At 41.1% G+C, this 16287-nt stretch overlaps 1 protein-coding gene and 1 pseudogene across 2 annotated transcripts in view; both read left to right on the forward strand.

The window, feature by feature from the left end:
* Positions 1–16287, forward strand: part of DMD (dystrophin) — a 1939942-nt gene that overhangs the window by 389766 nt on the left and 1533889 nt on the right. For both annotated transcript variants that reach the window (XM_045855895.1, XM_045855896.1), the window contains exons 6-7: positions 5812–5984; positions 10742–10860. In XM_045855895.1, coding sequence (XP_045711851.1) covers positions 5812–5984; positions 10742–10860 — 292 coding nt within the window. The remainder of the gene's footprint in view (positions 1–5811; positions 5985–10741; positions 10861–16287) is intronic.
* LOC123830173 lies at positions 12897–12999 on the forward strand (annotated as a pseudogene).

Here is a 16287-nt window from a genome sequence, read left to right on the forward strand (position 1 = left end):
GGAGATAAAAACATTCCCTGCTGACAGTGGTGTGCTAGCAGAGGTCAGGGCCCATCTTTGCTGGCTAGTGCAAAGGAAACACTCAAATCTGGGACGACTTCACATTGGAATGTTTATGATTTACAAGGTGGAGCACCAGAAAACCCAGAATTACATTCTGGAGGGCAAGCCCCTTGCAGTACAAGCTTCCCCTAGCTAGGTGAATGTTCTAGGAACCCATCTGTTTCAGTGTCCCAGCTGGCGTTGTTGTGAGAGGCTGCATTCAGCTTCAGTGAATCTTTCTGAAAACTCTTTCAAGGCATTTGCCCATTTCATGATTGGTAATTCATGAGCACACTTTCCCCCACCATGCTGAGTGTTCAGCAGTTTTTGATCAAAAACACGGCATGACCCCTGTGCCCCACCCTCCCTATTCACCCCGAGCGACTTGCCCCGAGTGACTTTTTTTGTGTGTCCTTGGATGAAAAAAGTCCTCAAGGAGAAACATTTTGCCAATGTGGAAGAGGGCAAACAAAAAACAGCAGCACTACAAGCATCAAAATTGACAAGTTCAAAAACTGTTTTGAGCAGCAGAAAAATGTCTCAGTAGGTGTACTGCACCAAATGGTGAGTACTTTTAAGGTGACTGAAGTTTAAACATGTAAGAATAAATACATAATTTCTTATAAATAAATTCTGTTTTCAGGGGCGGGTCCTCCCTATATTATTTGTACAACAGACAAGAGAAAGATGGTTTTTGCACTGCTGAAAGCCCTCACTGTGAACTCCTGCCTGCCTATACCTAGCGCCTTCTGTGCCAGATGGTTCTTGCTCTGGTCTTCTGCAGGCGCCTCACACACATGATGCTTCCCTTGGAGAAGACGATCTCTATCCCTCTGCTGCAACTCCTTTGAGTCACAGGGTGGATTCTGGGAAGCAGACTTTGAGTTAGGCAGGCAGATTGTCAATTAAGGCACGCCTTCCGGACCAATACTTGTGGAAGGGACAGAGTGCCTGGAGTGAGACGAAGACGCACACCCAGCAACAGGCTTATTCAACCCCACGGGGAATTGGGAGCTAGAATGGGCCTTTAGAGTCATCCTGAATGGGGCTGACATGGCTGAGTCTTCAGACCATTTCCTTTCATCAGTCACTACATGTGGCCTGCCTTAGGAAGGGCGTGGCCATAGGTGAGGTAACTCTGCAAGTCAGGTAGTCCCTGAGGGGACTGACAGCTGGAGCCTGCGCGATGACAACTGGAACAATAAGCCCTCCCTCGAAGGAGGATCTTGGTGGTGCCTCTCCGTGCCCATCACACCTTCTTTGCCCACTTACCTCCTCGTGAACTTTTTGAAATCACTGCTCAGAGACATTTCAGTATTTTCCTTTTAAAAACAGATGTATAGCTGTAGGCACTCACACATTTGTCTAAATTGATTCTTTCGCTTTTAGGGACAGTAAGCCCTGAGTGTGGGAAATATTGGGTTGGCCAAAAAGTCTGTTATGTTTTTTTCCATAAAATAAAAGACACATTTTTTTTCATTTTCACTAATAACTTTGATTTGGGTATTTTGAGTATGTTGGCTATCTCCCACTATTGGCTTCCAGTGGGTAGAGGCCTGGGCTGCTACTAAACATCTTCCGATGCATCAGACAGCCCCACAGCAAAAAATTATCTAGCCAAAATATCAGTAGTACCAAGAAACTTCACAAACCACTTTTCACATGTTCAATCAGTCACAGCACCTTCTCCATATATTGCACAAATATTTCTTCGTGTTTCAGTTGCATTTTTACCTGTCTTGAAATAACAAAGCACAATACACCGAAAATGTTATGTATCTTCTTCCATCTTCAATGACAAAATGGCTGTACAAAAATTCACCAATTTTGATAAGTGTTTTTCTAAATGCACGCTGATATGACAGCTGTCACAATACAATGTAACAAAACTCCTTTGAATGGAGTTAAAGACAACTAAGTGCTACTAGAGCCACCATACAGAAAAAACAATGGATTTTTTGGCCAACACAATATTTCCTCTGAAAGACTCACCTTAGCAGCAGCTCACTATCTGACTGAAGGTTGTTGATCCTTAATAAAGATTTCTTGGTAACTGTCTTTTATGCAGGAAAAGAAGAACTGATTATCTCCTATTGCCCTTTATTTTTTTCCTCAGTAACATTAGCACTCAAGTAGAAGCAAAACCTTGCTGAGGCTGATAGCTGATTTAGTGACATAATGATGCAAAAGGAGTTTTGGATTGAAAACTGGCTTGTCCTTTAACTTTATGCACATAGAGGGCAGTCTGGCTAAGCATTTCACAAATAAGGCCCAGGCATCATGGGAGGCTTACCCGGTTAGTGCAAATCCATCACCACCACTGAGCCAGTATCTGCGGGTTCTGATCCAGGTTCAGCACAAGACAAAAAGAACATATCTGGCAATCGCTGTACATGGAGGTTGTGTACTTTTCTAACAACAAAAAAAAAGATTTTCATTATCCTTAGACAGAGGGGAGGGAGAGAAACATCAATGTGCGGTTGCCTCTCACGCACCCCCTACTGGGCACCTGGCCTGCAACCCAGGCATGTGCCCTGACTGGGAATCGAACTAGCAGCCCTTTGGTTCACAGGCTGGCGCTCAATCCACTGAGCCACACCAGCCAGGGCGGTACTTTTTAACTATAGAAAATGATTAGAAAAATTCTGTCTTTTATAACTGACCTATTTTTTTTTTCATTGAGTAACTGACTATCAAGCAGGTCAGGAAGGAATTAGGAAAACGGGATAATCCTCCCCTAACTAATAGATTTAGCTATCAAGGGATGGTGACAAATGTATGCAAAGATTTCCCACCATTACCACTTTTGCAAAACATCATCTCAAATCCTTTTCAAGTATTTTGAAGTTAAATTTAATAGTCTATCCTCAAATTTGTACTGAATCTTTCATTAAAAGGTGACGAACATTGGAGATGTTAAAATATGTATTTTCCCCAGGGGTATTTGTTAACGTCTGCATGGAAGAAGCAGAATAAAATGTCATATTTAGAATACACAATAAATATTCATCATCTGATCAAACAGTGGTGGTATATAGACCTTATGCTAACCAAAAAGAAAGCCTTTGGTCGTAAGACCTAATCACATTTACTTACATAATTCCTTCAAGTATGTAATAAGGATCCTGTCTTATACAAAGAAGTAGCCTAGTAATCATTCCCGTAATAGAATATGTAGACAGTCGGTTCTATAATGAGGTGTCACTGCATTCTTGGAACCTAGGAAAAATATGTTTAGAATGGATTTCGGCATCAGATTAGTACAAAGAATGAGTTTTGAAATACAACAACCTGTTGAATGGCATTTGCATTGTGCAAAGCCTAGAGGAAATGGTTCCGAAAACAACAGAAATTACATCCAAGAGTCTGGCCTTTATCTCTTTTCGCAGAGTCTGGGTTTCCACTTCCCTTCAGATGGGGAGTTGGGGGCAGGAAGCGGGGAAGAAGGAACAAGGCACAACCTGGGCTCCCCCCCCAGATTTTGACCTGTGGCTGGCCGGCTCCTCCCATTAGTGGGTTGTGAGTCCTGTCTGGTCCCGCCTCCAACTCTCCCCACCCTCCCGGCACCTGGTGGAGTCTTGCTTTGCCCCTACTGCTGGGTGGATGTGCTCTGTGCTCAGCAGCCACCTTCCTCCCTCTCGCTCCCTCTGGGTAATGCCAGGGGGCCCTCTGCTTCCTCTTTGCCGACGCCATGCTGCTGAACGACACTTGGCGGGGCGTGTGCTCGCCCACGATGGAGTTCCTGCACTGTCCCACAGCAGCCCTCATGTACTTCGTCATCTCCATCGCATAAAATCCTCAGACTGGGCTTCCAAGGCAGCTGGGCTGTTGGGCTTCTTTGCCGCCAGCTGCTTGCAATTAACTTCTACCTGTTTTTGAGCCTCACGGTCAAATTCCTCCAACAAGGGGGCTCTGCAGGCGAGACCCTAGCTGACCAAGTGGAAGGAAAGAATCAGGACTGGTGGTATTGAGCCACAAGGGGCTGCACTCCTGCACTTCACGTCCAGGTGACCTCCTGTGTTGGGAGGGAGGCCATGACTTGTCGCGGAGCAGCAGCGGTTGTTGCTGAAGGAGCCAGTCTCCTGACAGACCCCAAGTGACATTGTTCCTGAGCCCAGCACTGGAGGCAGCACCCCATGCCACGCGTGAGCTCGTCTAGAATGTTTTGCGCCCTCTCTGCGTATCTGCCCCACAGACCTTAAACCCCTTAACCTCTGCTGGAAATGAGCACCAGGGGATGGAGCGGATAGAACCTGCAGGGGTGGAGGGCAGGTGGAAGGGGGGACAAGTAAGGCAGAAACCACCTCAGGGCCAACCTGCAGCGCCCCAGTGGTAGTTTGTCTGCATTCGTTGCCGCTGTTTGTGCCAGATGCTTTGTCGAGAAGGATCTTTCCAGGGGTCTTTTGTTTGGGGGATACCAGTTCCCTCTTCATTCTCGAGGCAGGGAGAAGATTGACCTTTGCCTTAGAGTCTAGGAGAGAGTGGGTCGCGTTGCCACCAACTGGCACCTCACATCCTTGGAGACCGAGTTTTTCGGTCACATGCATGTTCTGGGTCTAAGACTGTTTCGTGGAAAAGCCTGTAGACTTGCTTACCAGGTCCAAAAGATCTAGACTACCAAATCATGAAATGACGGTGACAGTGTCCAGGGCAGCTAGGCAGGCCCAGCCAAACCCTCATTTTCCCTCCGGGTCACCTCCCCCCACCTCCAGGAGGTGAGGGGTCCTCTCGCTCCAGGCAGTGTGCTTCCGGAGCAGGTCTTCTGACCACCTCCTGAGAGGTGAGGTGGGCCTTCTGTGTTCACCTAAAGACTTATGCTGTGTATGTATCTCCAATGGGGTTTTCCCATTTATTTATTTATTTTAATACTAAAGCAGCTTCTTAAATGGCATTTCCTGCGACCTGACAGGCTTCAGAAACGATACAGTGCTGTGGACCCATGCTTTGGGCATTTGGAAACCTTTCTATTCTAGTACGTGGATCTTTTACGCTGGGGGGAAAAAAAGCCATGAAGTATTAGACCAGACTGACTACCACAAAGCAAAACATAAGGTGACATATCCTCAGCTTTTAGGGATACATATTCCTTTCCCTTTTTTTGTTCATTTTTTTGTTCGTTATTTTAAATAAGCAAAGTCATTTCTATCTTCTTTTTTCCCCACTTTGATCAGTAAACATAATTGGCATTATTTTAAATCATTGTATAAACCTGGGAGTTTTATCTTATTACAGTTTGTCCTGTGATTCTTACAACAGCCTTGTGTATATAGTTAAAGAAACAGTCCTAAATGGTTAGGTTGCCCATTGGACACAATTCATTACTAGGAAAGGCAAAATTTGAACCTAGTTTTTTTTTTTTAAATGTAAGCCCATTCTTTGAACCACTGTGCTATTCTTCTTATCCTAAAACCACTAATATAGCTTACGTTTCTGGTTAACATGTCTGATACTTTGTATACTCTGCTCTCTAGCATATCTATTGAAAGTTAGAAGATGATCAATTCCAAAAACACAAAATTAGCAGCTTAACATGGCAGAATCCAGAAATGATACTAACCATATTCAATCAGTGGTATATCACGGATACCAATCAGTCAGAAGAAACTCCTAATTAGAATGGACTCAGTCCTGGTAGACTCTATTATTTATTACTCATTGACCCTAAAGTTCCTATTATTTATTTCTGATGATAAGGGCATTCAGATATAAGTTTGTGAGGTTCTTGCTCAGGGAACGCATTTCCTTATGCCAATTTCTTTCCACACACAGGTCAAAAATGTAATGAAAAATATCATGGCTGGATTGCAACAAACCAACAGTGAAAAGATTCTCCTGAGCTGGGTCCGACAATCAACTCGTAATTATCCACAGGTTAATGTCATTAACTTCACCACCAGCTGGTCTGATGGTCTGGCTTTGAATGCTCTCATCCACAGCCACAGGTAAGGAGACTGCAGAGACATTGAATAATTTTTATAAGCATTGGTTCAGAGACTGATATTTTTCCTCCAGTGTGGTTCCAGATCATTTCCCACGATGCAACGTGTTATGTGTGTTGACCATATTGATTTAGCCATTCACTGGAACGCATTGAATACGAATATTTATCCTGTTTTTTTTTTTCATGTGCTATATCATTTAGTTGTTGAAATACTGTGTTCACGTGGCTGGAGTAGGAATGTGCAGATGGTGGAGGAGGGGGATCCACATCTTTGAAATTGGGACTCTGCCAGAAAATCAGGGTTATTTTTTTCCACTTTGCTAAGAATGCAGTTGGTCTTCCTATAAGAATCGTGTGTTAGTATGAGTTTATAGAGCTCAAGTTGGTTCCACACTTCCTGTGAGTAGCTGTAGTAAAATCAATTACCATCATCAGATTAATAATTAGAAAAACAAACATTTGGCTGGTCCTGTACACACTCAGATAGCAGATACCAAAAGGCCCTATATGTTTGTTTGTTTTTTTATTTCGGGGTTGGAAGATGCCTTGAGCATCTTAGCAATCAAGGCAAAGAGCAGATCACAATTAATTCTATGACTCAGCGCTCAGAATATTAAAAGAAACAATTGGTCTGGAACATCAAAGCAATTGACACGGATGATGTATTATGGAAAAAATTCAGTGTCATTTAGTGAACCAAATGTCCTTAACTCTATTCATACAATATTACATTTTCTGAGATAACAAAATACTTGTTTGCATTTTCTTGTGTAAAGAAGCTCAGTAAATGAATTGATAACAGTTCAAGAAAAAGCAAAAACAACATGGTAAATACCCACAAAATGCATTCATATATATTATATATAATATGTAGATGTGTACATTATCTGTATAATACAATTATTGTAAGGAATATCTACTTCGGTTTTCCTGTTATCCATCTCTTTTACCCAGTCCAATCCCCAAGGTCAAATACGTTGCCTTATTAACTGTGTTTGAAATACCACTGGACTGTATCATCCTTGATTTTGATCATCTTTCTTTTCTTGATGAGTCTACCATTTTCCTAAGCCAATCTTACTTCTAGAAAAGTCCCCAGTACAAATTTTCACGGTAAAGCTCAATCCAATAGCAAAGGCTCTCTAAATAAACATCTTTGCCGGGAATCTTGCTCCAGCTGGGTTTAATTAACCCCATCTGGACTTGAGTGTCCAGGTGACAGACTCAGCAACTGATTTTCCAAAGGACACAGGCTCCTACTCAGTGGGCACGTTAAGTAATGGCAACACCTAGTTTTTCATAAGTATAACATGAAAAAAAATATTCCACAGCTTCATGCAGCCCGATGAGAAGCAGTGGAGACGTTCATTGTGCATTATAAGTCAGCACTCATTTATGCAGCCACATGCTCCCAGGAAGGGCCTAAACATACGGATCCTGTACACATTTGCAGAGGAGCAGAAATAGCAAGAATCAGGTTATGCAGTCCTTGTTGGCTCTGTAACATTTTCTTTGCAAGACTTCTATCCTGCAACCGTATTCATACACTACGTTTGTTCATATTCTAGTTCATGATTTCTGTATGTTTGTAAGTAATACAGTAAACATACCCAGATTGCCCCTCTCTGTCTGTTCCTGACCCACTGTTTCTCTGGCAAAATATCTTCATTTCTATATTCTCTCCTGTCATGTTGAATGAATCATCTGTAATTACCTTTTTATGCAAAACACGGTTACTTTTCAAGAGGTTTCTCACAGTTGGTAATGCTCTTTCATGAATCATCTCCCTCTTCTTTTTGTCTTTGACAGATGTTCATATTATTTATCTAAGAAAAAATATGGCTGAACTTTCTGTTCCAAGGTGATTGTCACTGGTATACTTAGGAATGTCATGAGGTGTCCTGATTTCGGTAATTGAGTGACTAAGCTATATAGAACAGAGGCACACACTTAATATAGAGCATTAGGGGTTGCCAAATTGCTTTGCAGAAGGTTAGGATGTTTGTGGCTTTATGTCTATTTAGGTCTAAATTTTCTCTTACTGTGTAGGAAATTAAAAGTATTAGGTTAAGATACAAACTCTGCTACAGTGTCATTAAAAGGAAGCCAGAGTCTACATTTGTGGGGAAAATCAAATGATAATTGACTAGAAATAGACTCAAATGATGCAGATAAGTTGCTGTGAGTTTAAGTTGCAATTAATTTTTCTTCCTAATTGCTCATTTTAATTTGTTACAGTAGAAATAATACAGCAAGTGGTTTTAAAAGTCAGACAGTAACATGGATGGACCTAGAGGGTATTATGTTAAGTGAAATAACTTAGAGAAAGATATACCATATGATTTCACTTATGTGTGGAATCTAAAGAATAAACAAGCAAACAAAATAGAAACATACTCCTAAATAAAAGAACAGGCTGATAGTTGCCAGATGCAAAGGGGGTGACTTGAGGAATGGGTAAAAAAGGTGAAGAGATTAAGTACAAGTTGGTAGTTACAAAATAGCCACACGGATGTGAAGTACAGCCTAGGGAACATTATAGTAACTATGTCTGGTGCCAGGTGGGTACTAGATTTATCAGGGGGACCACTGTAAATATATAAATGTCTAGCCACTGTGCTGTACAATTGGAATTAATATAAAATTATATTGAATGTCAACTGCAATTGAAAAATAAAACAGTGAAAAAATAAAGGACCAATAAAATGAAATAAAATAAGGCCACAAAAAAGTAAGTCAGACAATAGAGAGCAGGATAAAGGAAAACAAATTCAACAAAATGTGTCTTCATGACCCGAGCCGCCTCACATCACACTCTACTTGCTAGCAGTCAGCTGTCCCCAGCTGCGTTTATTCTTTCTGATGGTTGTAATTATGCATTTGTATCTCCTGATTAGTTGATATATGACAGTATATGGATTTACTCCTTAATATGAAGCTGTAAAACAATTGTAATTTTAGACTGTAATAAAGAATAAAGAGCATTTATTTGAGCAAAAGGAATTGTAGTCCCAGAGACACAGACTCAGGTAGCAACTACATTGTGTTCCAACAAGACAAAGGGGAGGCCTCCGTTTATGGCAAAAGTGCCCATGCAGGTTCTCAAATAGGACCATTTTATGCAAATGAGGAGTGCACGTTGCACAGTTCTGATTGGACCGGGCAGGTCTCAGTCCTTTGGTAGAAGGATAAAACCAGGGTTTGTCTGCAGTTGTTGACTCATGGCATAAACAGGCAGGGCAGAGTGGGGAAGCTGAGAGTTCAGTCTGAGAAGACCCTCTTGGTTTAAGAGTCTGCTAGGCTCTTATCACTTACAAAATAAATAATAAAAACACGGGGAGTTCATCTCAGCAGATCGATTCCTTCTCGAGTTTCACATCGGATGAGTCTTCTCAGGGTCCACAAAGCCCACAAATAGTAACCTCTCATCCCTATCTATTTCCTAATTTGATTACTGTATTATAATTCTTTTTTCTTGTAATTCTTGCCTCTATTACTTAAAATGATAGTGGTACACCTTTTTTTCAAGTTTAGACAAGATCTGTTGACTATGTGATGTGAAGAATGAGGGAGATTATCACACTGACACTTACTTCCTCTCTTTTCTCCTCTTCACCTTCCAGTTTATTATCATTCTTGCATCAGCAATGTCTCTAACATTTATATCTGTTTTTTTAATATACATTTTTTAAAGTTTATTTATTTATTTTTAGAGAGAGAGGAAGGGAAGGAGAAGGAGAGAAACATCAATGTGTGGTTGCATTTCATGCGCCCCCTACTGGGGACTTGGCCTGCAACCCAGGCATGTGCCCTGACTGGGAATCGAACCTGAGACCATTTGTTTCAGAGGCTGGCACTCAATCTACTGAGGCGCACCAGCCAGGGTATATCTGTTCTTCAAGTATAGTTGTTCTTGGCTTGGGTCTCTAAAAGAAAGACAGTCAAGGGGAGCCAGACCACGTAGGGCCTTGTTAAATCAGTGACTTTTACTCCCCAATAGCGGGGATTTGAGAAGAATGTAATGATGAAGCATTTTAACAGGATACTGTGGCAGCGCTGCTAAGAAAAGATGAACAAGGGTGGGAGTTGGGGAACAGTTAGAAGGTTATTGTGATAGTCCAGCCCAAAAAAAAAAATTGTGGTTTTGGATTAAGGTGATGGCAGCAACATAATGAGGAGTGGTCAAATTCTGGATATATTCCTAGCCAAGTGGTGTATGAGAGTGAAGGAGTCATCAAAGTTCACTCCAGGGTTTCTTGCCTGAGCAAACTGCAAGTTTGAACTTGTCCTTGGTTGTCGAGGAAGGGAGGACTTCAAGAAAAGTAGGTGGGTTTGGGGGAGTGTGATGGGGGGATGTTAGGAGCTCAGTTTTGGGCACTTGAGCCTTGTGATATGATAACTCTACGTGGAGATGCTGAGTAAGCAGATAACTCCAAAGTCTGGAATTCAGGAAAGCGGTCTGGACTAGGTTTGTATAATTGCAAGTGACCAGCAAGCAGCTGGTATTCCAATCCACAAGATTAGATTTGATGAACACATTTTTATTGCTTGGATCACGTAGAATACTTTCTGCTTTGTTTCTGTTAGGATTTTTAATTAAAATTGTGCCTTGTTCAAATGAACAACTTCATTGAAGGACAATGAAGAGTGCCACTCTGAGGGACTATAGGCATGGGCTGTCAGTTAAAAACCAGAATGGAAGTGAATTTTTGAAATATTCTGAATTGATTTGTATTTGTCTTTGTGTGTGTGTTTCAGGCCAGACCTGTTTGATTGGAATAGTGTGGCCTGCCAGCAGTCAGCCACACAAAGACTGGAACATGCCTTCAACATTGCCAAACACCAGTTAGGCATCGAGAAACTGCTGGATCCTGAAGGTTGGTACATTTCTGGGCTAGCACTATTTCAAGCAGGCGCGTCCAACCTTTTGGCATCTCTGGGACACACTGGAAGAAGAATTGTCTTGGGCCACACGTTACATACATTGTGACATGTAATCCCAGAAGAATCTGATCATGTGTTAAGTAAATTTACGATTTTGTGTTGGGCCTCATTCATAGCCATCCTGGGCCGCATGGGGCCTGCGGGCCGCGAGTTGGACACCCCTGCTTAAATGTTTATCTCCATAGACTTCGCAGTTCCACAAACTAAGCACAGAGTAGAAACTGTGCGTCGTATGTCTTTCTATAGTCCAGAGGTATTTAAAATGTTCTGTGTTCTTGCAGTATATTAGGAATTGTCCTATGTGATTTTCTGAAAATAACATCAGAAACTAAAGTATAAAATGTTGGGGGAAAAATGCCTTTGGAAGGCATGTGCCTCATGAATGGAGCTTACTACATTTAGAGTATACATTGCCTCCAGATCATAATAAAAAGTTCATGTTTTGCTTATTCTACCAAGAGATTTGATACACTAATCAGCTATAATTAATTAGCCACTCTTGCCAATTTCATTCATATACTCCGTAAAAGGCAGCATGGTTTACTGTTTAAATCAGGAAATCTATTCCTGGCACTGCTTCTGTTATAATTCGTTACTCTGGGGAAGTCCTCCATTGGATGGTTATCATTTTCTGCTTTTTTAGTTGACAGGCTGCACTGTATTTATAGTTTTATTATATTACACTTAAGTCAATTTCACCCTTATCTCTGGTGCTCCCTGGTCATACCCTCCAGGCACAAGGATTAGAGGGATAATAATTTCTCATTTCTGCTTTCCTTCTGGCCCATGAAGCACTATTTTTTTGTTCTTTTGTTTGCGGAACTCTTTGAAATTGCAGGCTCTGTTCTCACCTTCTTCATGTTTTACTGCTCTCTCAAAGCAGAAGTTAAAGAAGCAGCGTCAGTGGGATTGATACCTGTGATATGATCCAAGCTGATATTTGGGTAGGGTTACACAATTCACTGGTCTTTGGCATATTGAATTGCTTCCAAATAAGGAGTGTCCGAGCGTGGTGGTGAAAAGCTCAAAAATAACTCAGAGGACAACCTTTCACCAGTGAACTGCTCGTCAACCAGAATCAAATCCTCAGTGCTGCAGACCCAGAAACCTGGCCACCTCATCTTATTGCTAGGAGATCCATTTGGTAGGGTGGGGGGGTGGGGGGAGGTAACTTTAAAACTCAAAAAAGGATATATCAATCAAAATGGAAATTCAGTCATCTTCTGTGAGATATTTAACTATTCCATTGACCAGAATCTGCATAGCTAATTGATCGACGTATTGCTCTTGGTAAGCACCTGCAGCTGGGAAGGAAAATTATAACAATGCAAATGTGTTTCTGAGGTTGGAATCAGATTAAGCTCATTAGAAATGTTTCTTGTCCTTTAGATAATGCACAGCTGAGCACTGACTCCTGTAACCTGTTGGTGCTTCAGTAGGCGATTAACATCCCTTCTGCCCCAGTTTAGCTCTTAGGGAGAAATAATCATATTTCCCTGTTTTGCAGGATGGGGGAGGGTTATCTCACTATTGACTACTTCTACTGATTTACATGCTTTTTCATACTCCATTAAGGTAGAGTGGGCAGACGTAGTGAAATTATGTACTCCAACCCCTGAGAATAACAGCTACAGTATGTGGATTTGAAAGATAAGCCTGTTAATAGTTTGTTTTGTTGTTGTTGTTGTTTTGGGTTTTTCATTAAATACGCATGTGGCAGTCAGTTCCCCTTATCTGGAATATATGCTGTAGTTATTCTTGTGTGTGCCCTGTCCTTTCATAAAATAGGAAGGGCAGGATTGAAATAGATATTTTTCTCATTAAGTGATAAAATGGCTTTTGATCTCAAAGTCCTCATTTGAATCGATGGAACAGGGGTAGCTAGCCGGGCATCCACCTCAAAATCAGAAGGTGTGGATTGATGAGCCTGTAATCAGGAAGGGGCAGACACATAAATAATGTATTTTTTATCACTCCTCGGCCTTTTGGCTGAGATCAAGTGTAGTATCTGCTTTTATCCGTTTAACATAAATAATGTGTTTTAGAGCATAAAATAGCCTGGTATACCCAATTCCTTATGTTCTCCTAAATGGAAGGTGTACACTGAAATGTATGCACATCATGTAGGCCTACAGGAACGCCCATATGACGGCCCCAACTTGACAATTAGAAGTCAACCACATACAATATGACGTGCAAGCTGATCAATAGGGATAAAACCACTGGTTATGGTTTCATTTTGCCAATAAAGTCTTCGCTCTGAAAAACCTTTCTACTTATGGACTCCCTTCCAGTTCTAAGCACAATCTGTCTCCTAAAATGGTTTGTTAAAGTTTATCTGTGGCAGTCAAGAAGATGAGGATTGAGCATAAATCTTATATTTTTGATATCTCTCAGTTTCTGCCAGTGTGTTAGAGAGATACCCAAATGTCCACTTAAAAAGGATTGCTCAGTATTTTTCAAGCACTGATATCAATAATACTTGAAAAAAACAATACCAACTAAATCATAGGGATTTTTATTTTCTGAGACAGAATAGCACCTCAGTATCTTAAAACTTAGACTATTCTCTTCAGTGTACCTAACGGGAGATTCATGGGTTTATTTCATGCCTTGTATGGTAATTGCTGTTGAGAAGTTCATATTTTTATTTAACCAAATATTGATTCTTTAGCTTACACATGACTATGTCAGCTAATCTCCAAAGCCAATTTTACTTCATATCTAATATGCCCCTTAGGAGGTTAATGAAACATTTTGCTTTATGTTTGGAGAGATTTTTATTATTAGGGGATCAAAGTTACGTTTAGCTTCAGAAATACCTACCAAAAGTGTTCGTAGATTTTAAACATATGCTTTGTTGATTGGGTCGGTGTATAAATTACAATGTCATGGAAATACAATTTGGAGGTTTTCGTATCTTGCATATATCAACCGTACTATGCTTTGTTTGGACTTAACTGGTGTTTTGAGACCTGCGGTTTGGTTTTAAGTGGAATTGCATTTTCAAATGAGTAGTAGCTGCATTAACATAAACAGTTTCAGGAACTGTTTCTGGTGTGTTTAAATGTTAACATATGCGAAAATAAATAGAGGCTAAAATTGCTCAATAATTTATGCATCTTTATGCTCATCGACATAAAAGGCTTTTCTCCTTCAGAATATAGTCTATTGTGAATCAGACAATTCACTTTCTATCATGATTTCCTTACAAGACGCGCTCGGTTCATACATTGTAGCTTTCACACATTGTTTACTTCCCCAAGTTTCAAACAAATTGGTTTGTTTGCCAATCCATACAACACTTTCTGCATTAAGAGAATGCTTTGTCAGATTTTCTTGTGAATAATAAAGTGGAAGTGTTCTTTCTAAAGGAATAAAAAGGGGGGATAAAGTAGCATGCCTGTCGTAGATGACTTTTGTATACACATTACCGTAGTATGTCGCTTCCATTTGGAATATGCAACCTGATGTGGAAAAGCCCTCACTTGTTAACCAGAGTAGCTTTAAAATGAAACATTAATGACATGACGGGAGTCGAATGTGATAACACTTGGGTTTGTGGGAAATATTTGTAACCTCAAAATGATAGTTATAAACCAGTAAGCTTGGTTTTATCCACGTCATTTGAACTTCCTGAGAAGGGTGACACAGGCGCTATTTTCCACTTGGCTAATCCCAGCATCACCCTTCAGTTGTTTTTCGGTTCTACTTTTGCAAGACTTAACTCTGCCATTTGGGAAGTTTTACTCCTGAAATGGTCTCAGACTAAATTTTGCATGCATGCAACTTATTAGTCTTAAAAAAAATGTTCAGGGGCAAACATACAGTGTTAGGTCGGAGTCACTCAAGAAACCAGACACACACAGTGAGCTAAGGAGCAGGGTTTGTTAGCGGGGAATAAGAGGGAAAGTGGAGCCAACCTAGGGGAGCTGGGGAGCCAACCAAGGAGGCTAAGACTCGCTGGGTTGTTTGTAGGGCAGGGTTTTTAAGCGCAAAACCCCATAAAGGGTAACTGGCTGCGGTGTCAGAGTCTGATTGGCTAGAGCTGGTGGCTGGGTGCCGTTCCTGCTGACCGTTGTTCCTGATACATGGTGTCAGGCTCAAGTTAGAGCTGCGTCCTCTTATGCCGGATAGGATAGGCCGACCCCAGACCCCAGTCTTAGCCGGGCATCTGTCTGTCCTGGGTAGGGTCGGCAGGAAGTGTCCCAGGCAGGCACTTTCCCAGGCTACAGTTTCCCACGGTACAGTTTTCCCGCCTGGTGATTTTCCATTCCTCCGTGGCCTCCCTAGGTCTGTCATATAACATTTGCTATAAAAGAACAGACTCTCTTTAAGTCCTCGTACTTCGGTTTGATATCAGTTGTGTGAAGAGGTACTGTTTTTTTTCTCCCATCTTTGTTCCAACCATCATATTTTGGAACCCTAAAACCAGGAAACTTTAATAAGTAGTTTACACAAGGTGAAATTGAAAGAGAAAAAGCATACAATTTGAAAGGATGTTGTTAACTAGAATTTTTTATGGACATGCACACTTGTTTCATACCATTGAGATTGATTTGTCCTAGACCTCACTGGAGAATACCTTTGTTTTCAGAAGATGTAATGAGGTTGGAATATATTGGTATTCCTCATGTGTACAATATTTCAACTAGAAATTATTTTCACTTTCTCAGAGTCTTTAGAGCCAAATTTTCTGCAGTGCAAAATGTCCTTTTTTATATATTAATAATTTTAACTTAGCATAATATTCTCCAGTTCCATCCATGCTGTTGCAGAGGGTAAGATTTCCTTTTTTTTACTGCCAAGTAGTATCCCGTTGTATAAATGTACCACAGCTTGATTACTCACTCATCTACTGATGGGCACTTGGGCTGTTTCCAGATCTTGGCTATTGTAAATAATGCTGCAGTGAACATGGGGATGTATCTATTCTCTCAAGTTAATGTTTTCGGTTTCTTTGGATATATCCTCAGAAGTGGAATTGCTGGGTCCTAAGGCAGGTCCATATTTCATTTTTTGAGGTAAGGCCATAGTGTTTTCCACAGTGGCTGCACTATGCCACATTCCCGTGAACAGTGGCATCGGGGCTCCCATTTCTCCACATGCTCACCGGCACTTTGTTAGTTGATTTATTGACGTCAGGCTGGATGAAAGAAGGTGAAGGGACTAAGCAAAAAAAAAAAAAAAAATCCCAAACTCATAGACACAGACAACAGTAGGGTGACTAGCAGAGGGAAAGAGAGTGGGGGAGGTAAGAGAGGGTAAAGGAGGGATACATAGCGATGGAAGATTTGACGTGGGGTGGTGAACACACAGTACAGTGTACAGCTGATGGACTGTAGAATTGTACACCTGAA

Source organism: Phyllostomus hastatus, unplaced genomic scaffold (genome assembly GCF_019186645.2).
Source record: "Phyllostomus hastatus isolate PE091 unplaced genomic scaffold, TTU_PhHast_1.1 phas_scaffold_12, whole genome shotgun sequence".
NCBI classification, from domain to species: Eukaryota; Metazoa; Chordata; class Mammalia; order Chiroptera; family Phyllostomidae; genus Phyllostomus; species Phyllostomus hastatus.